The 27,979-nt window shown below is 35.7% G+C and overlaps 1 protein-coding gene and 1 non-coding gene across 3 annotated transcripts in view; one reads left to right on the forward strand and one right to left on the reverse strand.

Moving 5' to 3' along the window:
• The window catches only part of LOC114319945 (uncharacterized), an 80,435-nt gene that overhangs the window by 43,782 nt on the left and 8,674 nt on the right, over window positions 1-27,979 (forward strand). Inside the window, exon 1 of one of the 2 annotated variants that reach the window (XM_082894066.1) lies at window positions 22,704-23,279. The exons of the other annotated variant lie outside the window; for it this stretch is intronic. Within the exon in view, the coding sequence (XP_082750192.1) occupies window positions 22,725-23,279 (555 nt within the window). The 5' untranslated portion in view covers window positions 22,704-22,724. Of the gene's footprint in view, window positions 1-22,703; window positions 23,280-27,979 lie in introns of those variants that run through there. 2 annotated transcript variants of the gene reach the window in all.
• Window positions 108-15,847, reverse strand: LOC114260797 (uncharacterized). Its single transcript, XR_014343980.1, has 8 exons — window positions 15,691-15,847; window positions 15,273-15,606; window positions 13,875-14,275; window positions 13,054-13,365; window positions 5,318-5,473; window positions 4,783-5,137; window positions 1,111-1,661; window positions 108-615 (listed from the first exon to the last, which is right to left on the reverse strand). It is a non-coding gene; the product is annotated as an uncharacterized LOC114260797 (transcript).

Raw genomic sequence — 27,979 nt, forward strand, 5'->3', positions numbered from 1 at the left:
CAAAGAAACAAAGACAAGAAAAAACTTTGTGTATTCAACAATCTTTAGAACATTGCCTAAATGAATATGAAAAGCTACTAAGAACAAATAAAATCATGTAAATACAATGGGAAAAAAACACTGGAAAGGCTTATTTCAACTTTTCCATCAAAAACCATGTAAATTATCCAATTTCATGGAACAATTGGTGCCGGGATCAGCTCAATTGAATATACATTTACCACCTATTTACCTAAAAAGAGCATAATTATACAGAGATTCCACTCTAACAAAAGCCAGAACAAAGCTGGAAAAATAGTAAAATCAAAACCATGATCATAGTAATGTACACCTTATCCAATAGCCTTTCCCATGCTTTTTCCTTGTTTTGTTTACCATATAAAAATAAAATTGAAAACAAAAACCTAAATAATGTAGAAAACTATCAATGACTTATTGTTCTTTGGACTCCATCTCCCTTACACTGTCTACTATGCCTTGGATCTTCTTTGAGAGACTCTGATTGTGCTCTTCAATGTGCTCAAAGACCATCTCCAAGTGCCTTTTATATGTTGCAGCTCGCTTTTTCTCAATGGCCAGCTGTTGGGACAGTTCCCGAATTTTATTGCGTTCATTCTGTAAAACAAGATGCACAAGAAAGTAAGATGCAATACAAATATAGGCCAACAATATTGATTGACGTTATTACAATTGAAGAGCAAACCTAGATTAAACAAAGAATCTAATTCCTCCTTGCCATTCAACATGAGATTATTTAACACTTGGGAATTTCAGATAATGACAAATTAGGAGGTTATTAAATAGTATAAGTTTTTCTCTCATAGATTATTATTATTGTTATTTATTTTAATTTTTTTTACATAGAGTAGCTTCTTGACTTGTTTGTTGCTTGTATTTTATTTAGTGCATCTTCACAGAAGATACTGGCCTTAAAGAAACTTTGCACGAGCTTACCCAGGTTTCCCCCAGTTCCACATAGATGACCACAATAATTGTGAATCTTCAAAGCTGATTTATGACAGTATTTTCAGCAAGATAAACTGAATGTTATATAAAGAAAATTTAACAATATTATGAACAAAATTTTATAATGAAGAAGCAAGAACTAACCGGACATTGATCATAGACTAAGTCCCTTCGACCTTTTCCAGGAGTCAAAGGATGAGTGTGCTCCTTTACAAACTTCGTAACAACCCATTTCCCAGAGCTTACTTTCCTAACTAAAATCATTGCTCTGCAACCAACCCTTGTTTCAGTCCTTTGTCGTACAATTTTTTCACGCTTGTCTGGCATGCGAAATCCCTCTTTATTACAGACAAGTGCCCTACCTATGGCAGATCCATCATGCCTTGATCGAGAGAGCTTGCTCACACGGATGACAAAACCCACTCTTGTTGCATAAGCATTATAAAATGCATGAGCTTCTGCTTCGGATTCAAACTCCTGGTTCAGATAGGGCTCCTCTACTGGAGCTTGGGGCTCATCAACTGGAATCATTTCCTTCCCAGAAAGAACTTGAGTCACCTTATCATCCTGATTTTGTTGAAATAACTCTTCTACAGAATTTCCACCCATTCCATTTTCATCACCAGCTCTGTATTCCACATCAACAGAATTACCCACCACTTCACCATTGGCATCACTATCAACCTCAAAATCCACTGCAATAAAAGCAGTCATTCAATGATTACATTTATCAATCATAAATTCCAACTATGAGTAATACCTAATAAATTTTGTTTCCTTATCATTAATAAAAATTATCCACGTGAGAATTTTGCGGCATCACTAATAAGCATGCTATATACAAAATATTCTACGAAAAGAAAAGAAACCTAAATTCATCAAGACAACCAAAAAAGAATGAGCACTACAGAGCACAAGGGGGGAAAAAAAATCAATTCACCTTCCTTTAACAAACGAAAGCCTACAAAAACATTTTGAACTGAGTGAAATCTCATTAACTTTGTCATCCAGGTGAAGACCTTTGTATCAACAGTCACCATTGAGTCAATCTTTAAAATATTTATCTTGCTGAGCTTCATTCAATTTAACCTTCATTCTTCAGCCTATGTATGGCTTCACCTTTAGAGAACCTTTGAGGTTCAAATGAGCTATCAGACACAAGTATCTTTCCATTGTTGACAAGATCGTAATAACCCCTAACCCCCGTTTGATTGTAGGAAAAGACCAAGGAAATGAAAATATTGTAAGATATAGACATGTTTACCAGTTTTAGGATGGAAATTTCTATAGCCAAAACTTAAGGTTAGGTTGGAGCCACTACTGGAGTGGAGATCAAACGACTGTTCATGGATAGAAGAAGCGTGTCTGGGGTTAGGTATAAATTGATTTACAAGTCGTGCAATATCGCTTATTATAGTGGATTGACTTGTCACTCCCTAGGGAAAACTGTAACTGTTTAGGTCACATTCCTCAAATATACTCAAGTTCGAGACTCCTTACCTACTTAAAAAAATAATGGATTGACTTGCTAGCAAGGTGCCTGCCGTTTTACCGCAGAGATAGTTTTCTTCAAGGTTTCCATGTAAATCTGTGAGTTCCTGTGGTAGTTGGTTTTTTTTTTTTGTAACAGACCTGTGGTAGTTGGTTTAATTGCTTTATTTTACTTTCCGCAGATTATTTTTTTATTCTGTGGATTGTGATCATAGTTTGGGCCAACTCCCGCATCCAAACTTTCAATCCTTTATGTTGTTTTGATTTTTAATGGACCACATAAACTCAACACAATTTTAAATAGATCAGATAATAAAACACAATCTTGCTAGGCCTAGTGGAGAGGTTTCCATCCCATTCAGTCACTAACACTGAACTTTATGATTGAAAAACTTTGAATTTTTCTTCTTGCATTTTTCAATTTTTTAAAACTACAGTGACTTTCCCCGCCCATACGAAATTCCACTTACAAAATTTACCAAAAAATTCCAGATATTGTGTTCAGAAAAGCATATGAAAATATAAATCACAATCGAAAGTTGGAGTTCTATCTTGCTCCCACCAACCAGACAGAGTAAATACATTCAAATTCCTAGGAACCACAAATTTCCAAGCAAAAACAAAAAATGAATTGAGCAAAAACATTATGAGACAGAGAGGGAAAATAAAGCTTAGCAAATCAAGAAAATATAGATTTACAAGACCTTAAAGAATTATCATATGAGATTGGTGCAAACAAAAACACAAAGTTGGACTCGTATAAGCCCTAATAACCTCAAATTATATAAGACCCACAAGCATTACCAAGCCAAACGACAAGTTTTACATGAATAGCCCAACCAATCACCATATTTGGTTGTTCATCTTTTATCTGTATTTATTGATAATATATTTTAAGGTCTGGCAAATTAGAAAACCAAATAAATTGAAAACCAAAACTAGAATTACAAATCCTTGTGCCCGCATTCTTAAACTTGGTTGTCATTGCCTATTGGTAAATGTGAACGGGACAAATCTTTCAGTACATAAGGTCAAGAGGATATGCCTCATGGTAAGGTGTACACATGCCAGACCTCCTGAGTCTACGGAAGCCAACTCAACCACTAATATGCATTACGTGACCAAAATATCCAAAGCCACATGCCAACAAACTTCCTTTTATTCCGAAACCCATTGGGAATCCAAATGCCTAAACTGATATCCCACAAGGTCACATAAGATATATTAGGATTGTTTGAAATGAAGAGACAACACTTGATTTGAAGAACTAAGAAACCATATCCACAAAATGACTCCATGCAATACCTAGTCCCCTCCTCACTAGAGAAACGGTTACGTGGCCATCTTGCCCAACCAAGCGGTTGAGACCTCTCTACTCATTACTCATAAGTTCATGGTTTAAAATTTAAAATAGAAAACAAATAGGACAAGAAATAGTAGAGAAATAGAGCAAGGAAAGGAAACATCTAAATAACAAGAGGATTCACATACTAAAAATAGAATACCAAAGAAAATTAAAATTGGACCAACATGCATAATTCCATGTTGAGGAAGAATGGATGTTGTATAACTACTACTACTTGGAAAAAACATAACTTATTCCTCTTAGCATTAGTTTCATTACAAATATTTATATAACATTATCAAAAAAAAATTCTCAAAATATCAACTACTTTCTCATATCAATTTCAGGCTTCGCACTTTGATGGGTCTTACAAACCTTTCAATGAGTACTGAAGTATACATGGGAACACATTTCTTTACAGAATAACACTGTTCTATATAACTACATATACGGTTTCAACCTACCTTAACTCCCAAACTTCCTAACATGAAAACCCAGGCATTTCAGAATGCGAAATCCCAACCCTGATCCAGCCTAGTTCCCATAATTCATGCTTCTACAAGCAATGCAAGAAGCTGATTCTAGGAGCTACTATTTCCACATACCACTTTCTCTCAATTCACATGCCAATTTTCTTCCATAAATCAATTTCAAAACGAAACTAAATGATTTCGAACCATGTAATTTTGTTCGGAAGTTGATATCCGAACCAAAAAAGTGTATGCACTAAGAAAAATTAGCGTGTGGAAATAGAAGCTCTTCAAATTTCATGGGCAGAAGCTTGCCCGGTTGGATACACAGGGACTTCTATGCAGATAGGTAGAGAAAGCAAATTGCCTTGAGATATTAAATTGGCCATGGATTGTCCACAGCTTGCCTGTTTATCATTTGCTGAAGGGCCTCATACCTTCTATAAATTAGGAAGCAACTAATCCATGATCTTGCCGAAAAAAGATGGGAAAAGAATAGAAAACACATACCTTGAAACATATAGGTACTTTTTTCCATGAGACCATTTGACAATTCCATTTTTTCTCTCCAGATTGCCAGTACTTCATCAGTTCTAAACCGCTGTGTGAATGTCGATTCCTCCAGCGGAGTTGACATCCCATTAGCATAAGCTAGGAGACCAGTATACGCAATCATTGCCCCATTATCAATACAGTACCTGTCATCAGTTGCAAACAACCTTCCACCCCTCTCGAAGCACATGATTCTTATCATCTCTTGCAAGCGCTCATTACAGCCCACACCACCAACAATGAGAACATCTTTCTTGTCACAGTGTGCCATTGCCCGTTCTGTAATCTCCACAAGCATCGGAAACACAGTTTCCTAAAACAATTTAAATTGAATGCAGAAATTGAGCCACAACTAGATCGTGTAAATATTTAACTAATACTTGCAATTTACAAGAAACAGCCATACCAAATTACCAACTACAAAACCTTTTTATCACCACAAAATATGTTTTTTTTATTTTTTTTAAATATTGGAAGCATTCCAAATGATTACCTGAAGGGAATAGCACAAATCTGCAGGGGTGCATTCATTATTTTGTAGCTTTTCCTCAGCGGTAGCTTCAAGATAACTCAGTATTCCACTAAACGAAACATCCATTCCTTTGACAACATAGGGAAGGTCTATAAACTTTTCTCCTTTCTTCGCAAGCTGATGAAGGGGGAAAAAAATAAAAAAGGCAAATCAAGGAGAAAACATTTATTTATTGCATTATTTCAAGAACATTCTGTTTGTGAAAAAATAGCACATAACAGCCTGACAGGAGCTAAAGGCTATCTAAAAAAATTTAGAATATATCCAAAACGAAAAATAAGCATAAAATAGCAAACCAAAATCCCAGAGAGAACCTTCATAAATGAGAGCTATAATGAATCTCAAAGACATAATCTCAACTTACCCAAAAAATCTAAAACTACACATCAATCATGTAATATCAATGCAGTGCTTTGCTAAAATATAGAAAAACAAAAACAGAGAGATGAAGATATAATAAAAGCCCGTAGTCAAACACATTTTTAAAATATGATAAATAAGAACTAATCAAATAAGATGAAGGTAGACTAAATATATAGGAGAAACATAAAAAAAAAAGACAGATAAAGCTTCTATTACCTTTATCGAGCAAGAACTAACAATTAATTGAACCTTGCACTAAGGCCAAGTTTGGCAACTCAAAAATAATCCATCTTTTTATCTTTTTTTCATCACATTACCTCTCTACTTTTCTGCACATCTTTTTGTAAAAAGACAAAAAGTACGCTTATTTAGGCCATCCCAAACAACCCCTAAATTCACCAATATCTACTGCTCGCTGACCAAACTCACAATAGAACAAGAAGCACAAAAGTTGAATTGTATATAAAATCTATATAACAAGGAAGCTCTATTTTATTTTTTACGGGACTTTTGTCTATTTGTCAAAATATGCACCATCAAATTGATTCAATCCAATGGTTGAGTTTGAAAACAAGGCAGAGTTTGAAAATATTGTACAAGAACATTTCAATGGTTGACATCAATGTGTTATTCACTTTGGATGGTGCAAATTTAGCCCTTTCATCTGCCACTAACTCTCTCACATCTCAAACACGCCTGAGATTAAAAATAAACGCCTCAGAGAAATCCTCACTCTTTCACCTTAATCATCAGTTTCTCAATGCTCAATAGGTTAGCTCTCATGACTACATTTGTTTCTTCAATATGACTATATTTGTTCATTCCTCATGATATTCTACTTCAGCCCAAAATTTAAGAAATTAGGATACTTTGTCAGTGCTGAATTTATCTGTGAATAGAATCAATACTTTGTTTAACAGAGAAACCTTCTATTTGTTAGTCTACTTTCAAATTCTATTTTTTTCATAGTGTAATGATTTAACTATGTTTATTGTGAAATCTAATCTCTTTTTGTTCTTGGTATTATTGATTCGTAGGTTATTGATATTGACATGAATAGTGCATCTCTAGCTTAAATGTTATATTATTGATATTGACAGGTTTAGAATTTTATATTATTATGTGTGGTTTTGATTGATCGCTTGAATTAGATGATTTGACTCTTGGTCCAAAGAAACTAACAAAATGCATAGGAAAACAATATGCAACCTTTGTTTTTTCCCTCAATATTTAATGTATATTTGCAATCTCATCATACACCACTAGTTCAGCCCACAAGTGTTTAGATTTTGTTTAGGCTGAAGATTCATAATGGAATGATTCCCACTCACTCCCACTACCCCCTATCTCAGTTAAAATTTTGGTTTTGTTTAATTGGTACAAATGTATTCAATTTCCATGGAATTCAAAAATTTAACAATGTAAGCAAGACGGTAAATTCAATAAACCAAATGTAAATTCAATATCTATAAAATTTTGGTTTATTGAGTTATTGATATAAAAGGTAAATTCATGAGTTAATTTGTTTTAGACTTGTAGAAGTTGAATCGGAGTTTTTATTTACTAAGATTCAAATTCATGGCTTCTTTGTGTTAATGATAGATATTTGAATTTTTTTTTTTCTTCAGTTAATTGGTTTTGAATTTCATAACTTAATTATTTGGATTTGTAGTATCATCCTGTTCAATCTTTGATTAATCTCATTAACAAAAGTCTTCTTATTTACATAGAATCCTCTAATTGGTTGTTTATAATTTCATCATTATCAGTTGGTTTGACAGAGAAGCCTTCTATTTGTTAGTCTACTTTTAAATTCTATTTTTTTCATAGTGTAATGATTTACCTATGTTTATTGCAGAATCTAATCTCTTTTTGTTCTTGGTATTATACATTTTTTTTTGAATAACAACAAAATTTTATTAAAACGGGAAAGAGAGAGAGGACAAGAAGTCCTCTTACAAGGAGAGAAAAAAAGAAGAAGAAAAAGCAAAACCAATCGCAAAACTCTAAACTCCAAGAATGGCAAACAGCAGCCCAATCCCTAGAGATCAAAAACAAATGGACTCCTTTAAAAGGAGGAGATACAAATGCCCAAAAAGAGGCCAACTATTCAGCCCTATCCCACAAAGCCTCTACACTTACTTCCTTGTTTTCAAAAATTCGAACATTTCTCTTCAACCATATAGCCCAGAAAATAGCAAAAACAATGACTAACCACATTGTTTTGGCATTCTTGGTACTCCCAAACCCGTCAAACCGAATAAGAAGCATATGCATGCACTCTCGTGGAGCAACCCACTGCACATCGCATAACTTGAAAAGACGCTGCCATAATACTGTAGCAACCGGGCAATGAAGAAAAAGATGATCCGCTACCTCCAAATTACTCTTGCACATCACACACCATTGGGGGCATAGAGAGTGATTAGCCCTTCTCCTCTGAAGAACATCGTTAGTTGTAACACCCTTTTGAGCCAAGACCACATGAAAAACTTCACTTTATGAGAGAGACCCGCTTTCCAAAGTTTCTTATGAAAAGGGAACAAGGGAACCGAGGGATTATCAATAATCTTATCAAAAAAGGATTTGCATGAAAAGACCCTAGAAGAGACAAGATTCCACACCCTACTATCAGAAGACGAAGAAAAAGAAACCCCCTCGAGCACAACCAACAAAGAAGCCAATTCCCCCGCCTCCCTATCATTCAAGTTTCTAATGAGATCAAAATTCCAGGATATGGGTGCCATAGAAGAGCAAGCCACCGACGCTATAGACACATTTGGAGAACGAGCCAACCTGTAAAGAAGGGGAAAAGATCTAGCAAAACGAAATATCCCCTAACCAAACATCCTCCCAAAACCGAACATTCTCCCCATTCCCCACTTTGAATGAAAGACAATTAGACACAAGAGAATACAAACAAGAAATGGATTTTCACGGAGAACGACCATTGCCTCTATTAACCACATTAGAATCCCTACCGTTGGATTGAATTCCATACTCGCTTTTAATAATTGAACACCATAACGACTCACTTTCAAGAGAAAATCTCCACAACCATTTGCCCAATAAAGCAATATTCCTAGCAACAATGTTTCCTATAGGCAAGCCACCTTTTGCCCTAGAAAGAGAAACAGTCTCCCACCTAACCAAATGAACTCCTTTACCCTCCTCACACCCTTCCCAAAGAAAATCCCTCATCAATTTCTCAATCTTTCTTGCAATGCTATCCGGAACTTTGGAAAGGGACAGGAAATAAATAAGAACAGATCCTAATATGGATTGTACCAACGTATACCTCCCTCCCTTAGACAACAAAGCTCGCTTCCATCCCTCCAATCTTTTCCTAATTTTGACAAGAACAGGTTCCCAAAAAGACACCAATCTAGGATCTCCTCCCAACGGAAGCCCTAGATATTTGAGGGGAAAGGAATCAATTGAACATCCCAACATGGCCGCCACTCTATGCACATGACTATCGGCCAAATTAATACCCACAACACTGCTTTTACTAAGATTGACCTTGAGGCCTAACACTATTTCAAAAATTCTTAGAATCTTCAGCAGACTCCCCACCTTACTTTCCTCCTTTAATGACAAGAAAATAGTATCATCCGCAAATTGTAAGTGAGTCACACCTATCCTATCCCTTCCCACCACAAACCCTTCAATGACACCCTTATCCTTAGCTAAATCAATAATCCTACCCAACACATCAGCAACTAAAATAAACAAAAATGGTGATAAAGAATCACCTTGTCTTAAGACCCCTGGATGCTTGGAAAAAATCCCCCGCCTTGCCATTCACAATAATTGCCATATTGCATGACGACAAGCACCCCCAAATCCATTTCCTCCACCTAACACCAAACCCCTTCCTTTCCAAAACAAAATCCACAAAACCCCAATCAACATGGTCATATGCCTTCTCAAAATCTACCTTAAATACAATACCCTCCTTACGTAGTCCCCCCTATACTCCTCCACAACCTCGTTAGCCACTAAAACTACATCCAAAATCTGCCGACCCTGCACGAATGCACCTTGTGCCGAAGAAATAGTTCCCTCCAAGACAACTCTTAGCCTTCAAGAAAGCACTTTAGCTAAAATCTTATAAAGAGATGTGACAAATGGGTCTAAAATCCCCAATCTTAATTGACTTTCCCCCTCCTGGGAATTAGACAAATGAAGGATGCATTGGTGCACAAATTAACCTGCCCACTCTCAAAAAATTTAGAAAAAAAACCCTCATAAGATCCCTTTTTACAATTTCCCAACAATCCTAAAACACTGCCATTGAAAAACCATCTGGGCCAGGAGCCTTGCCTCTGTCGTACTCAAATACAGCCTGTCTCACCTCATCTTCGTCGAAGAGTCTTTCCAGCCAACTAGCAGATGCTAAATCCACTGAGACCCAATTAATGCCTTCAATCCCTGGACGATCCACACCCCCATCAGAGTATAGATTTGAATAAAAATTAAAAATTTCCTTGACAATAAGCTCCTCCTTACACACGACTTCACCTGAAGCCACTTCCAAATTCTTAATAAAACTCTTCTTCCACTTCCCCAGCACAACTCTATGATAAAATCTAGAGTTGGTATCACCCTCTCTAGCCCATTTCAACTTAGCTCTTTGACCCTAAAAAATTTGCTCCCTAAAAATGATCTCCTCCAACTTCATTCTTAGCATTGACCTCCTATACCTTAACGTTTGAGATAAGCCCTCCTCGGCCTCCTTCACATCTAACTCCCCAATCTCCCGAACTAGTTCTGCTTTCATCTCACCCGTAACCCCAAAAACTTCACGTTTCCAAATTTTAAGATTTTCCTTGACTTCTCTCAACCTTCGCATAAACTTAAAACCCTCCCATCCATGGACACGAGCATTTTCCCACCATTCCTTAAAGAATGCCTTGAAAGCACGATTTTCCAACCACATATTCTCGAACCTGAATGGGGTTGGACCCCATTTAAAATAACAGCTCTCTAGAATCACAGGACAATGATCTGACACCACTCTGGGCCCTACCTCTTGCCTTACATCTGGAAACAACTCCTCTCACCCCAAAGTATGAAGAAACCTATCCAACCTACAGCACACCCGATTTTCCTGTAGATTAGACCATGTGAATCGCGCATTACTCAGAGGAAGATCAATCAACTCACACTCCTTGATAAAAGAATCAAAGTCTCGCATACTCCTATTTGTAGAAACCCCATTTAATTTTTCGGAAACTTGCCTAACCACATTAAAATCCCCACCCACACACCAATAAGGAGAACAAAGCCCAAATAATCCCACCAACTCATCCCACCACCCCCATCGATCCCCTGATCTATTAGGACCATACACCCCTGTCAACCACCATTCATTATTATCCCTTTTCCTGAACCTAATAGACAAAGAAAATACCCCAACAACTACCTCACACTCCACTACAACTCTCTTATCCCACATAATCAACACTCCCCTGATCTTCCCCTAGAAGGTAGTACAGCCCATCTCCTAAATCGAGTCCCCCAAACACTTCTAATAAAAACCCTATCACACTCCTCACACTTTGTCTCTTGAAATATAACTATATCTGGTTGTTGAATTTTCAAAACCTCTTTAACTACCGCCATTTTCCTACGAGACCGTAGTCCTCGAACATTCAAATACAGCTTCAAATAAATACGCCAGAGGTGCTTCGTGACTACAACAGTCATCCTGGACCCAATTGGTTGGTGCGACAAACAGTTCATTCAGCATTTCCCAACTTTTGCCTGGTATGACTTTCAAAGAGCAAGAGCACTTTAAGCCCAAGCGCATGGATGCCACAAATTCAGCTGGAGGTGAATCAAGTGGGCAACTCAAGAAAAAAAATAATGAGAAGTAACTGCCCTACGTGTTTCTAGAAAATTTTGAAAGGTGAGAAGGTGATGTAGTTGAATCCCAAGTAGTTTGTATTGAGACTTCATTAATTGTTGAAGTGAATTTGAGAATGAGTTTGGCTTCATGTCTGTATATGATAACATTGTCATGATCAAGTTTTTCTTTCTTGCTTGTTCTTCAGGACCAGTTGACAACATTTCTTGATTCACTAGATTTTACACTCCCACTTGTTTTCTGCATTTTTGACATTTGGTACAACAATCTGATTTCTATTTGGTATGGTATCTGTGAGCAAACAGTTCACGAGAAGGCTTCTGTTATTTTGGTTGGCATGCTCCTTGAATAATTTATTCATTACTTGGGTGAAAGCAATTTGTTTTTTTTTTTGGTTTGTTTCAGTTCTGAGTTACTAAGCTAATAAAATGGCTATTTTCAAGAAATGCGGGGCAACAGAAAAGCTTCATTTCATCAGAAAAGTAGGCAAGGAAATGTAATAAGCGCACACAGAAAGAGCATATGTACCTTGAGAGCTTATAGCTCATCCAATAAGACAACAAAACACAAACCAAGCTATACTATAACCAACATAAGATACCAAAGGAGCTTCTACCATTTTCCCAATTATTAGTATAATTATTATTTTTATTTTAATTATCATTGTGTCCCTCAAGCAAATTACCATTTAGGACAAAAATCCACTCCCCCTCAATCTACCACCGCTGGCTGCCACCTCCTCTCAATCCTACCACCACCGCCAGCCACCACCACCATGAAACTTTGATGCAGCAGCGAAATGTGAATAGCAAAATCTGAAGCAACAAGAAAATCACAACTCTTCTATAACTCTGTTGAATCTAAAGACTTCCAGAATAATAGGAAAATAAGAAACTCTCAACGAAATTGTATATTAATTCCCAGATCTAGGAGGAAGGAGGAGGTAGGAGGCTGAGTTTTCAGACCTGAAGAAGGAGGTGGGGCAAGGTACAATGGAGAGGAAGGAGGGGCTAGCTCAGCTGGTAGAGCAGAGGATATTCAATACTCCACTAACTCAAAATAAAGAACTTTTCAGGACATGTGAAACATCAGAGTAACTATAATCTAAACCACTGTTGGGGAGAAAATGTAGGACTTTACACACTGCAGAATCACAGATGGCCTAGCGACCAAGGACCTGTTGTAAAATTATGACCTTCACTGACAGCAACCACATAAAATATCAAGTCTTTACCTCCCAAACAAAAGAACATCTTAAAAACAAAGAAAATTTAAGTTAAATCAAATCACAAGTTTCTTATTATAGTTTATTTTCACTTTGAAATCCTTGATTATCAGCATCCCACCCACTTCTATACCATGGTGATGATCCTAACATTTTGGTTAATGTCTCCTCTCCTTCATCACAAGAATCCAAATCATTTCTAGATACGTTGTCATCATCAAGATCTATTTCACCTACAGATGGGTCTTCATCTAGAAAATCATCTTCAGTTTCAGATAGTTCATGATCTGTGGAATCAATCTCTGCCTCTGAAAGAGCTGGGGAAAATCCACTAATCGTTGAGTCAAGGTTCCCTTCTACGGTAGGTTCAATTCTCTTTGGCTCCTCATTGCCTCTTTTTGGACTGTCAAGAATTGAGTTGGGACTCCGACTATTTGGGCTGCCATAAAGTGCAACGTGTCTGTAATATAGTTCTAGTTCCTTCTCAGCAATCGCAATGAAGTGTTTCACGGACTCGAGTGATTGCTCGTACTTTGACTTTTCCAGTGCCTGGAAATACAGAAAAAAATTAATATGTTGAGCAAGAGAGAAAGTACTAACACAGACAGAGAAGTAATATATCCAATATTGAGATGGAGAACCAGCTCAATTTCCTCCACCCTCAAGCAGTCTAATTTTGACTCCCTAGTTAATTTGAGCATAGAGTGATCATTCACATGACAAAGCAAAAGTTGCAGAACCCGAGGTTATCCAGCAAAGAAATTTAAAAAATAAATAAATAAATTATACCACCAACAGTTCTTATTTGATTTTTTTTTTTTTTGGTTGGAACAAAACAATTCTTATTTGATTAGACTAATCAAGCAGAAATGACTTTCATGAGCTACCATTAAGATTCATGCGTTCACCATAAAAACAATTGCATGAATGGCATTAATTATGGTGATAATCATTTTTACTAAGAGGACCTTTTCGGTCAAAAATAAAATAAGACTATATAATTGAGAATATAAGAAAATAACAAAACCTTCTAGAAAATCAAAAGTTGGAAAATATACCCTTTTCTTGGACAATGTATCAATCGGCAACATAACTTCTGGCTGCACATAATTCTTTCCTCGGTAAAAGATTATGGTGTCATCTCCGATTATGTGAATTGGAATTCCACCACTCAACCTGGCAATTTCATTTGCGTACTCGTGTACCTGACCAGGTTTACAAGGTTTGCAGATGGCCTCGACAGTTTCATGTTTCTCCCAATGCATATGCATGTTAAGAATCACACCTCCAAAGATTCCTCTTCTCCCAACTGGTACATAGTTAGACCCTTTCTGGACCATCTTTTTCAAATAGAACCTTTCCTCACCAGTTAAGTCATGTGGTTTAGGCGCAGGACACTGTAATTTAGGAACTTCATACCGCTTAGTCTTTCGATCAGCATGGCTTCCTTAATTTTTGCCTGGAATGGAACACTCAGGACCAGTATAAGTATAGATTTCAAATGATATAATGAAACAAAGAAAACAAAAGGTAAACATTGTTGCAATTTTATTTTTTAAATTTGTATCTTTTCTGGGAGGCTGGCACACAGTGAGAAAGAAATATACCAGGATATACGCAACGAAAAATTTTCATCGAATTGATCTAGTCATTCAATAATTGAATTGGGAGGCATGGTGATGTGATAAATTAACTTTCAAAAGCAATTAGACTCAACTTCCTGATTTCAGTCCATTTACTCAAATAAGAAATTGACTTAAGTTCATTTTAGGCAAAACCCACAAAAGGGGGTAAGGTATCTCTCAACCCCACGGCAGTTCTGACTCAACAGTGACAAATAACTTATTTACTTTGAAAATAACTGAATTAAATAAGACGTGCTTATAGAGACTGATGCATACTCTTTTTCATACCTATGTGATTAAATGATGGTGAAAGAACTAAAAGAGAGGCATCCACAAGAAGACCAGCATTTGACTAAGGCGTGTGAATCCAAATCCCAAACTCACCAATTTCTTTTTTCTCCTTACCTTCCAAGCTAATTCCAACAAGGGTGCAAAATATATCAACCCACAAGAATAATGTTAAATGTTTAAAACTGTCCAAAACTACAAAATGTTTCCTCATTCATCAAACCGCCCCTCAATTATCAATTCCTCCAAAAATTTGAATCAAAAATTCCAAACGCATCACTTTTGCACCCATGAATAGTTATAATTATAGCACGGAACCACATCCTACATAACATAAGCTATCTAACAATGGATGAATGAATCAATCATGTTCAACATCAAACATGCCATCATAACCAGAACTACTACAAATATATAAACAATTTGCAGTAAAATTGAAAAGAATAACTAAAAGAAATGACAAACAAAAATGATTAAAATTTTCAATGAATAACCCAATATAATATATAGATTGTTACATTACAACAACTCAATCACACTCACTTTTTCAAGTTTGTCTTTGATTCGCTCCTCAGCATTAGCAAACTTCTTCTTTTTCTTCCCTTTTACGCCGAGCCATCGTGGGTCTCTCTTATTGGCCGCTTTTCTCTTTTGCTTTTCTCTCATCCTCTGTTGCTTCAACCTCTTCTTAGTCTTCCACTTCTCCTTCTTCGGAGGATCGATTTCATGGGTCTCGAACTTGGGTTTTCCTTGGGATATCACGAGATTGACTGAACCGTGGCTCAAATTTCTGAATACCCACCAAGGGTTCGATGGAAAGAATGAAGTTTGAAGTCTGAATGGAGCGAAAATTGGATTTGATTGGTGGAAAATTGACCTGGAAGACGAAGAAGAAAATGGTGAGCATACAGTGAAAACAGGGATTTGGGAGAAGGGTAGAGAGTATGGAGAGAGTTATTACCTGGAAGTGAGAGTATTGGAGGAAGAGACGACGTTGAGAAGAGAAGTGAAAGAAGAAGCTCTACGGAGGCTGCGAAACAAAGGGTTTCCCATGTGAGGGGAAGAGAGAGAGAGTGGCAGAAGCAGAGGACACTGGAAAGGGAAAAGGCCCTGTTTGGTGCACTTAAAACTTATCAATCAAATTTAAATTGGTAAATTACACTCACCTCATTTAAAAAAATAAAAAATAAATACGATTTATTGTGTTTGGTTTGAATTTTTTTAATTAAATTTTTTAAAAATTGAATTTTTTAGTTTTTGAGTTTTTTTATTTTTAGTGAATATTTTTAAAATTTTAAATATTTTTTTTATATTTTTTTAGATGCACCTTACTTAGTTGTATCTAAAAAGTAAAAAATTTATGAAAAAATATTTATAATGGGAGAATTTAGAGATTTGCTTTTAGGTTACGTAAATTGGTTAAAAATGATTTTTTTAATAAATTAAATATTTAAAACAAATGATTGGGCTTGTGGCACACATGAGGCATGGTGTAGAGTTCATGGGGTGGGCTTTCGATGTTGCGTAACAATTTGACGAGGACATTTTGGGGCTATTTTTTTTTCCATTTGTTGGGATTTATGGTCATTTCATAGTCAAGTTTTATTTAATAATGTGTCGTGGTATGTGGAAATTAATATCAAAATGGTTTGTGAACTGTTATTGGATTTTTAAACTGGACTATTAATCCCTGCGGATTATTAGTTCCAAATTTATTGAACTATTGTGTTCTACGGAGACGGTGGGACACAAATGGAGGGATAAGGGGATATAAGATTAGGTGGTGAAATGATTATTTTGGCCATCTATAATTATGTATTATATTTAGGGGTTGTTTGGGTTGTCCTAAATAAGTGCACTTTTTATTTTTTTGAACTAAAAAGTTGAGGAAAAAAATATGGATGGTTATGTTAACTTTTTATTTTTTTACGAAAAAATATATAATAAAATTTTGTATAAATAAAGTGTATAGTCGAAGAAAATTAATGGATTGTACAACTCTCTTGCAGCTGCACAGCATGTCTCCACATAAATAATTGCCTCCTTCGGGGCAAATAACTTTTGGACAGTAATGGTCGATCTGTGGAGGTCATCATGGGTCCCATTTTAATAATCTGAACTGTTCAATATGTACAACTCGTCGACTATTATATATCTATAAAACATCACATTGATCGGATATCGATAGCTATATGATTGGTTTAGTTTTGTTTAACAATTAACTATTACACCAACCATTTTGTTTATACAAAACTGATTTGATCATATAATTAACGATATCTGATCAACGTGATTTTTTATAGGCATATATTACTCGATGAGTTCTACGTATTAACGGTTCAGATTATTAAAATGGGATCCACGATGGCCCCTACAGACCGACCATCACCATCCAAAAGTTATTTGTCCCGAAGGAGGCAATTTTTTTTTTGCCCCAAGAGAAGTGTATGATGGCCTGCTTAACAGCTGTGACATTTTCAGTAGATTTATATTATAAAAATATATAAAATATTTTTTATTTATGAAAAGTAATACATTTTTCACTTTTTTTTTTTTTTTTTTTGTAATTTTTTGACTTTTTGGATTATATTTGACTTGCCAAACTTGGCCTTAGTAAAATTCAATAAAATTTAAATGTCTCAATTTAAAAATAAAATAATATTATTTAATTTTTATTGATGTTTGTTTATTTAATTTTTTATAGATATTTTATTAATGTTTTATTTTAAAATTTTGTTTATATTTTATTATTTAAATTTTAATAGATGTTTTATTTAATTTCATTATTTAATAATTTTTATTTTGAAAATAAATTTATTTAAAATTTTAATTAAAAAAATAGCATATATTTTTATTGATATTTAATTTTTTAAAAATAAAATTATTTAATTGTGTAAAAAATAGAATAAAATAAATTTTTATTTAATCTAGTTAAAAATAATTAAAATATTAAAAATATGTTTAATATTGCTATTACTTAATAAATAATTAAAAAGGGTAAAATAGTCATTTAAACATTTATTCTTCTTCATAATATCCCAAACAAACATAGGATTCATATTTTATCCAACCAAATAGTCATTTCCTGACATCTAATCACATGACTAAACAAACATAGGATACACATCCAGTCCAACCAAATAATCCGGAGATAATGTATCCTAGGACTAACAGTCCGATAGATTCCAATCCCTCCTTATCCAATTCGTCTAAACAAATACACCCTATTGTACTATTTTTTCCACTAATTCGCAAAGCATTTTATGGATAACATAATTTAAATAAATCACAAATGAACTTGTGACTTAGGGATATTTTGGGAAGATGGTTAAAAGCTGTTTTTTGACTTTTTCGTGGGGAAATTCTATTTCCACACACTATTTTATCTCTATATACATAATTTCTCAATAGACACACTTATGAAATTGGTTTTATATTTTTGTTCTCAGTTCACACATCACATGTTCCAATTATACCCTAAACTAACATCTTTGTACACACACCACCTAAATCATTTGTTCCACAGTGTAGACACAGTTTCTATTTCATTCACCTTGAAGACACAGCAACATCAAACTCCATTGAAAAAGACCCACAGTGACTCCATTGAAGACCTATTGCATTGTTGAAAGTGAGCATCTCCCTCCTGTTTCGTTTTTCGTCTATCTGCACTCTTTTGACAACTCCATTGAAAACTTACAACTCCATCTATATATGATTTTTCCCAAATCCTTGTTTTTTGCTAGAAAAAATTCGACTTTGCTCATTTGGTACTAGTCATCTGAATGAAAAAAGTTTATTCGATTTTTAACTTTCGAAACGCATGAAGTTGAGTTTCAAATTTGGTTTTCAGAACTTGATTTTTGAATAGAATCAATAATTCCGGCAATTGATATCCGAAAAAAAGTAGGCTATGATGGCTAAATTTTGGTATGAAATGATCATACTAGGTCTTGGATTCAAGTTCGTAGACTATGCCCTTCACCAACTGAACACTGATCTTTCACTGAAGTTGTTTCTTGACTTCCATCTATATTGAAAATATGGAGTTCTTATTGTGTGGACTAAACTCTTTTTGGCTAATCCAAACACAATAAGAAGAAGACGAAACAGTTTGTCTTAGATTTGCAAACACTTGAGGAAACTATTGAAAACTACAGGGTCATGTATTGATATGAAAGTTTGTGACTTTTTCATAGATTAGTCGTTGCGTTGGCTTTGAAACTTGTAAGTATACACACTAGAAATTTAATAATCCTTTCACTTTATTTAAAGTAAGAAACAATGGAGGAAGTAAGAAATAATGACGAAATTAGGGTTTATTTTTATTTATTTTTTTTACTTAAAAGATATGTACTGAGATTTTTTTTTTTTAAAATGATGTTTAGAGAGAAAATTTTGATTTAATATTATGGGTGTGTTTTGATATCCATTAGGGTCATTTTACTCTAGGATATAATTGTTATTAAAATAATATTTCATTAAGTGTGTGTACTGAGATAAGTAAGTGTGTGGAAATAGAATTTATCTTTTTTGTGAGAGAGGAAAGTGAGTTAAAAGTTGGGATAATTCTATTTCCACACACCAAAACATCTCGTTCCACATTTTCCTCAATACACATACCAACTAATTTTGAATTTTGTAATTTTACTCAATGCACAATCTTTTTTGCTAAAATTATCCCTCTCTTTGACATTGAAACCCTAAACCAACACCCATTTGTAAGTGTTATTTCTTCTCCCCTACTTTAGTCTTGAGAAGAATTTTCATTTGTAGGTGTTGCTTCTTCTCCCCTGTAAGTGTTGTTTTCTGCATTGCAATGAGTATTCCTGGTATTATTTTCTTTATTTCAACACATTATTTATGTGGGCTGCTTGACCAATTTCATGTCATTTCTACATCTGTCATGCACTAGGTGTCTTGGAAGCCAATTTTGTTGAACCAACTCACGATAAACAGAGCTTTGAGCGAACAACTGAACAATTGCACTGGCTTGAGGCAAAGATTAGTTGTGAAGCAGAAGAGTTACTGGTCGGTTTGTTTATTTATTTATATATCTATTTCATTTTCCTCCATCTATAGGTTTCATTAGTGTGGCTGAGTTAGGAGATGGAGATCAGTGTGGTTGCCATGGATTCTGAGCTTCGAACGATGAGAGGAGATGAAGAAATTAGGGTTTTGATGGAGAAGATAAGGACACTTTAGTAATTTTATTTTAGGACAAAGTTGTAATAAAAAAATAAATCATTAAATGTGCGTGCAGAGATAGATAAGTGTGTGGAAATAGAATTACCCTAAAAGTTGGGAAGTGACTTTTAACTCACTTACCAAAATAGGCCTTAGTGATTTGTCCATAGTTAGGTAAGATTTTGAAATCTGACTGAGTATACTTTTCAATTTAAATTTTGGCAATTATAACATCTTGTGGCCAGCGACAAACTTCACTGCGAGTGAATATTAGTTGAAGTGCACGTTAAACTGGCAAGACACCTTGTGGGAAATTACAGAAAATAAAAGAAAAAACTCAAATAAAAGAACATTATCAAAGTGTACATAACAAAGGAAAATTTTTTGTAACTTGAATTGAGCTGTTTCGAATGGGTAAAATCACTGTTTACTGGTCGACTAGCCGGACGATTACTCAAATGACCAAGTAAAATACTTTTTTATCGCGGTTGTTACTTTATCGATTGTGACTATCAGCCTTTTCACTGAATGATCTGTCAAACGACCGACTAAATGACTAGCTAAATAACCGTCAAAATAAAATTCGAACCAATCAAGAACAGCTCAAATTCGAACTAAACAGCCATGCTCTAATAAATAATAAAAAATGTGTGACCAAAATTAGTAAAGTGAAATCACATCTGGGCAATTCGAGCAAGGATCCTCTAGAGTATTTTTTTCCTAAAGTTTTCTAGAGTGGTGCATTGTGTGGTTGAGATTTAATGACAAGTCACACCAAATTTTCAACATTAAATCTCAACCACACAATACACCACTTTAGGAAACTTTAGGCAAAAAACACTCTAGAGGATCCTTGGTGAGGCAATTCACCCTCACTCGTGTCGCGCCCATATAATTGGCGAGTTGAACCAACCAACCAATGCATCTCTCTCTCTCTCTCTCGTTCTCACAATCCCTCTCTGTTCTTTGTGATCTTAAGAGGTAGATCGTCCAAATCGCTACGAATTTTGAGTAAGTTTCTTTCTTTTATTGATTCAATTCATTGCAAGGTAGCTGATTTTTTAATTCAAGGTCTGTTTCCTTCTGAGGAAAATATATTCCCGGAAAATTTCCACCTCTCGTACTAAATTGACATAGATGGTGTCTTTGAAAGAAAGTTTCTTTGTAGATGGATTGAAGATACATAGCAAATTCTGGAATTTTGTTTTTATCTTTCTCATTAATTCATGGCACAGCATTGAATGTGAAACCCTAAAGATCGGATGTGTATATGTTAAAAATATGGTGATTGGTTGGGCTATTCATGTAAAACTTGTCGTTTGGCTTGGTAATGCTTATGGGTCTTATATAATTTGAGGTTATTAGGGCTTATACGAGTCCAACTTTGTGTTTTTGTTTGCACCAATCTCATATGATAATTCATTGAGGTCTTATAAATCTTTATTTTCTTGATTTGCTAAGCTTTATTTTCCCTCTCTGTCTCATAATGTTTTTGCTCAATTCATTTTTTGTTTTTGCTTGGAAATTTGTGGTTCCTAGGAATTTGAATGTATTTACTCTGTCTGGTTGGTGGGAGCAAGATAGAACTCCAACTTTCGATTGTGATTTATATTTTCATATGCTTTTCTGAACACAATATCTGGAATTTTTTGGTAAATTTTGTAAGTGGAATTTCGTATGGGCGGGGAAAGTCACTGTAGTTTTAAAAAATTGAAAAATGCAAGAAGAAAAATTCAAAGTTTTTCAATCATAAAGTTCAGAGTTAGTGACTGAATAAGATGGAAACCTCTCCACTAGGCCTAGCAAGATTGTGTTTTATTATCTGATCAATTTAAAATTGTGTTGAGTTTATGCGGTCCATTAAAAATCAAAACAACATACAGAATTGAAAGTTTGGATGTGGGAGTTGGCCCAAACTATGATCACAATCCACAGAATAAAAAAATAATCTGCGGAAAATAAAATAAAGCAATTAAACCAACTACCACAGGTCTGTTACAAAAAAAAAAAACCAACTACCACATGAACTCACAGATTTACATGGAAACCTTGAAGAAAACTATCTCTGCGGTAAAACGGCGGGCACGTTGCTAGCAAGTCAATCCATTATTTTTTTGAGTAGGTAAGGAGTCTCGGACTTGAGTATATTTGAGGAATGTGACCTAAACCGTTACAATTTTCCCTAGAGAGTGACAAGTCAATCCACTATAACAAGCGATATTACATGACTTGTAAATCGATTTATACCTAACCCCAGACACACTGCTTCTATCCATGAACACTCGTTTGATCTCCACTCCAGTAGTGACTCCAACCTACCCTTAAGTTTTGGCTATAGAAATTGCCATCCTAAAACTGGTAAACATGTCTATATCTTACAATATTTTCATTTCCTTGGTCATTTCCTGCAATCAAACGGGGGTTAGGGTTATTAAGATCTTGTTAACAATGGAAAGATACTTGTTTCTGATAGCTCAAGTTCAACCTTTTCTAAGAAATCATCTCAACAAAAGCCTCCTTTCGCCTTGCTTTTTATTCAATTTATTTCCGACATTGAGCCCATTTTATTTTTTTCCACTACAATGCTATTATTGTCTACGTTCATGTTACAACTTCATAATCACTACTGGCACCTCCAATCGTGCAACACACGATGCCTTGCTACTAGTATATATATCTAGTCGTGACGGAGTCTCTTAACTATGTGTTTTTTCTTCCCAGATAACAAGAATACATAATTTCAGTTGAAGTCATCAACCTAATTTGAAGACATTGTCTGATTTTGAGTCGGGCATATTATTCTTAAAGATGAAGAAGATGATAGCTCTAGGGTTTGAGGGGTCAACCAATAAGATTGGTGTTGGGGTTGTGACCCTTGATGGCTCAATTTTATCAAACCCAAGACACACCTATGTTACCCCACCAGGGCAGGGATTCCTTCCCCGAGAAACTGCCCAACACCATCTCCAACACATCCTGCCGCTTATCAAATCTGCTCTCAAGACTGCGCAGATAACCCCAAATGACATTGACTGTCTTTGTTACACTAAAGGACCAGGCATGGGTGCACCATTACAGGTTGCTGCTGTTGCTGTTCGGGTTCTTTCACAGCTTTGGAAGAAACCCATTGTTGCAGTAAATCATTGTGTTGCTTATATTGAGATGGGAAGGGTTGTCACTAGAGCAGATGACCCTGTTGTGCTATATGTAAGTGGTAGGAACACACAGGTGATTGCATATAGCGAGGGGCGGTATCGGATTTTTGGTGAGACTATAGATATTGCTGTTGGGAATTGCTTGGACCGGTTTGCAAGGGTTCTAACTTTGTCTAATGATCCAAGCCCTGGGTACAACATTGAGCAGGTATGTAATTCGAAGCAAGTTTCCTTCACCTATATCAGTGGTAGATTGACACAGAGACTGACCATTAATAGTCATATCTTTTATAGGTTATTGTGTCGAAATGTCTTCAAACTTGAGGAAGACAAAAAAATAAATTGAGCTGCTATTTGTTGTTTTACTTGTTTAACTGTAGAAGTTTGCTGATTTTTTTTTTATAGATCAGTTCTCTGCCGTTTGGTTGAGAAAACTTTATTTCTTACTTTGATTTAGTTTTGCATTGTGTTCTAAGAAGCACGAACACAGATATGTGACACGGCATGGATAAGCATGGACATGCCGACACGTCAATTTTTCAAAAATGTAGGACACAATACGTGGAAGACATGCACGAAATATATAAGTGTATATATTTATTATATGTCATATATATGAACTAGAAAGGCACGTTCAACAATTTTTTTGGTATCACATATGTTATGGAATTCAATTGTAATAATTTAATTCAAAATGATAATATTATTTCAATTTATAACTTCATAGATAAGAAGTTGAAATTGTTTTTACACATTAAACTGATAAAAATATTCACAAATCTCAAATAACAAACTTCAAAAATAAAGTCCAAATAATGAATTCTATATTTCAGTGTAGCATAGGCAAAAGAGTAATCAATTTCAGCTTTAAAAAAAACACTCCTAGCTTTTAAAAAAAAAAAAGAGATTAATCATCCGGTTTAGAATGAAAGAGCCAACTATCAACACACATAGAAAAACAACACAATTCCAACATTTGTAAGGTGGATTAGTCACCTGCAACAAAATCACTCCAATGCTTGAATTCACTTAAAAAAATCAATTTAAAAAAATCGTAATAGGAAAAATCATATTACCTTTGAAAAACAGAGACACCAATAACTATGAATTAACAGGAATTGAACATATGATCAAGCACCTTTCAATTTAGTTCCCAAGTCTCTTGATTAGTGTATATCATGACTTGTGAGTTCACATGTTGCTGCTTAATGAATATGGATATGAATTGTATTGGAAAAAAAAAAAGAATATGAATTGCTAAGTATAACTCTTCTTTCTTTTCTTTTTTCAATTCAGCACGAAGAATTTAACAATTTAGATAATACATGAAAACAAATGAAAATAAATAATTACATCTCATTTGGAATCCCATTACATGCAGGCTCATGGAAAAAAGCTTTGCCCAATTAATTATTATACAACAATTTACTCAAAATTCTCACTATCATTGTTTTTCTTCAATATACTCGTCATAACAAAAGAATGCGTAATGAGAAACCCAATAAAAAAAATCTAAGTACAAAGATGTTACCTTCTGCAATATCATGGACAATTGCCACTTTTATACGCTTTAAATTTGAAGGAAAAAACAAATTTAAAAGTCAAAGTCAAAATATATCACTCTAATCGAGTGCCAAGGATTCACAAAAAACAAAACAACTACATGAGATCAAACAATTTATGTGTAATAAATTTTTTATTACAATTTATTAGGTAGTGCTTAATGAAATGATTAGAAGGCTTTTTTAAATTCAACAATTAAAAGGCTTAACCATAAAGTGAAAATTACTACCACCACCTCAATAAGATAAAAAAATTGGAATGATTGAAGAGATCGTACTTGAGTGCTCAAAGTTGTGATTTAAAACATTCCCTACAAAAATCATGCACGTTGTGTAAAAAAAACTTGATTGTGTTTCTTTTTTTTAAAAAAAAACTTGGAGTGCCACAGGCACAGGTGGTTCTTTTACAATGAAATGTGGTTATTTTACGATGAAATCATGAAACTGTCCTATTTATACTCAAAAGACAGTATAATTTGATTTTACTATTACCCAATGCTGTCAATTTAACTGAATTGAATCAATCTGACAAAGACACGAGTTATTGCACATTGTTTTTCTATGCGTTTTGTTAGTTTCTTTAGACCAAGAATCAAACTATCTAATTCAAGCAATTAATCAAAACCACACAATAATATAAAATTCCAAACATGTCAATATCAATAATATAAAATTTAAACTAAAGATGCACTGTTTTATGTCAATATCAATAACCTGAGGGGACAGTTGGGACACGTGGCTGTCTGGTTCCTAAGGAAGTTGGGGTTAACGAAGGGGCTCTGATGTTCGACAGAGAGAATGTCAACGAAGAGGGGAGGTCAAGCGTTGGGCATGAGTGTAATGAACATGGGCCTATTGTTCTAGGCTCCAGATCTCGAAAGGCTATTTTAGGTGAAGATGGGCTGTTGGATGAGCTTCGGCCCAGGTCAGGTTTGGGCCTTTCTCTTGCACCAATTGCAGACCAGATTCGTGAAGAGGAGAATTTTGATTTGGGCCTTATGAACTCTAGTCATTTGGGTCAAAAAGTGAAGCATGTGGATGATAGCCCGCTGGGTAACAAACAACCAAGTTATATGTTGAATCATGATGGGCTGAAATCAGCCCAAATGGGTATTTCTATTACTGGTTCGGATCTAGGGCTTTGTCGGGTAAAGGAGACGATGGGTGTTCTCGATAGGGTGAATGATTGTATACAGACAGCGACCCAGGTGGACGATAGGGATGAAGGTGACGACAGTCGGCGACAGAAGGATGTGGAGATTGGGGCTGATCAGGTTCCGACTACGCTGGTTGGGTTAAACCCAAACGAAATTCAACTGGGTTTGGCCGATGTGGTCGATTGCTCCATAGGTCAGCTTCTTCAGATTGAGCGACCCACTGATGTTAATGATTTGGCTGAAGATGAGGACTTAGCGATCGAATTTTTACCTGATGTTGACAGAATGATTCATGAAGTGGAAGGGGGCATCTGCGATCCACAAGGGGTGCTCCAAGCATTGGAAGAATATGGCTCTCAAGATAGTTCTGATGAATCTTTGGGTCCAAATGAGGAAGCTGAGGATTATTCGGAGGAGGAGAGGGCTGATGATTTCGACTTGAATCTCACTAGGTTATATCATGAAGAGGAGGTACCAGTTTCTTCTTGTATTAAGCACACTGGGGATTTGAGGGTGAGGCAGTCTTCAATTCTTGTGAACAGGTTAGTGACTCTATTGACAGGGACAACATGAATTCTTCACTTCATCCTCATATTCAGAGTCCTTATTCTGTGTCAGTTAGGGGGGCGGGGGAGGAGGGGGAGTCAGTATTGGGTCCTTGTTTCTTACAAGCTTCCAGAAAGGTTTCTAACAAGAATGATGATTTGCCTTTGTTACTTGAGAATAGGACCCCTACCAGTGGCAGTTTGAACCCACAGCTAAATAATATGGACACTAATAGGACTGATCTTTCGAGGGAGAAGTCTCCTAATCATAGGTTTCAAAGGAACACTGTTAGTGGCAACGATGGTTCTGAGTCTGAAAGGTGGTTGAGGGAAATGAGTAAGTATGTGTCTTTTCCTTTGGAGGAGGATGATGTCCCTCATTTTACACAGTTACTTGAGACTCTTGGGTTGGCACTGGTCAGGAATATTGGGAAGAAGTCTCGGGCTAAGAGGGTGGGGATTCCATCTGGGGGGGATGGAAATCAAAGCGGTGGGGGATTAAGGAAAGGGTTGAGGGAATTAAGAAAGCTTGCAAGTGGCATCAATTATGAGGGGCGGGGAAAAGAGGTAAGGAGTGATGATGGTTCCCGATGAAGATCTTTAGTTGGAATGTTCGAGGACTACGGTCTCGTAGGAAAAGGGCGGTAGTTAAAGAGGTTTTGAAAATTCAACAACCAGATATAGTTTTATTTCAAGAGACAAAGTGTGAGGAGTGTGATAGGGTTTTTATTAGAAGTGTTTGGGGGACTCGATTTAGGAGATGGGCTGTACTGCCTTCTAGGGGAAGATCAGGGGAGTGTTGATTATGTGGGATGAGAGAGTTGTAGTGGAGTGTGAGGTAGCTGTTGGGGTATTTTCTTTGTCTATTAGGTTCAGGAATAGGGATAATAAGGAATGGTAGTTGGAAGAGATCATTTTTAGGGAGCAAATTTTTTACGGTCAAAGAGCTAAGTTGAAATGGGCTAGAGAGGGTGATACCAACTCTAGATTTTATCGTAGAGTTGCGCTGGGGAAGCGGAAGAAGAGTTTTATTAAGAATTTGGAAGTGGCTTCAGGTGAAGTCGTGTGTAAGGAGGAGCTTATTGTCAAGGAAATTTTTAATTTTTATTCAAATTTATACTCTGATGGGGGTGTGGATCGTCCAGGGATTGAAGGCATTAATTGGGTCCCAGTGGATTTAGCGTCTGCTAGTTGGCTGGAAAGACTCTTCGACGAAGATGAGGTGAGACAGGCTGTATTTGAGTACGACAGAGACAAGGCTCCTGGCCCAGATGGTTTTTCAATGGCAATATTTTAGGATTGTTGGGAAATTGTAAAAAGGGATCTTATGAGGGTTTTTTTCTGAGTTTTTTGAGAGTGGGCAGGTTAGTTTGTGCACCAATGCATCCTTCATTTGTCTAATTCCCAGGAAGGAGAAGTCAATTAAGATTGGGGATTTTAGACCCATTAGCTTGGTCACATCTGTTTATAAGATTTTAGCTAAAGTGCTTTCTAGAATGCTAAGAGTTGTCCTGGAGGGAACTATTTCTTCGGCACAAGGTGCATTTGTGCAGGGTCGGCAGATTTTGGATGTAGTTTTAGTGGCTAACGAGGTTGTGGAGGAGTATAGTGGGGACTATGTAAGGAGGGTATTGTATTTAAGGT

The sequence above is a fragment of the Camellia sinensis genome, chromosome 11 (assembly GCF_055761805.1).
Source record: "Camellia sinensis isolate YWXY chromosome 11, ASM5576180v1, whole genome shotgun sequence".
NCBI lineage: Eukaryota > Viridiplantae > Streptophyta > Magnoliopsida > Ericales > Theaceae > Camellia > Camellia sinensis.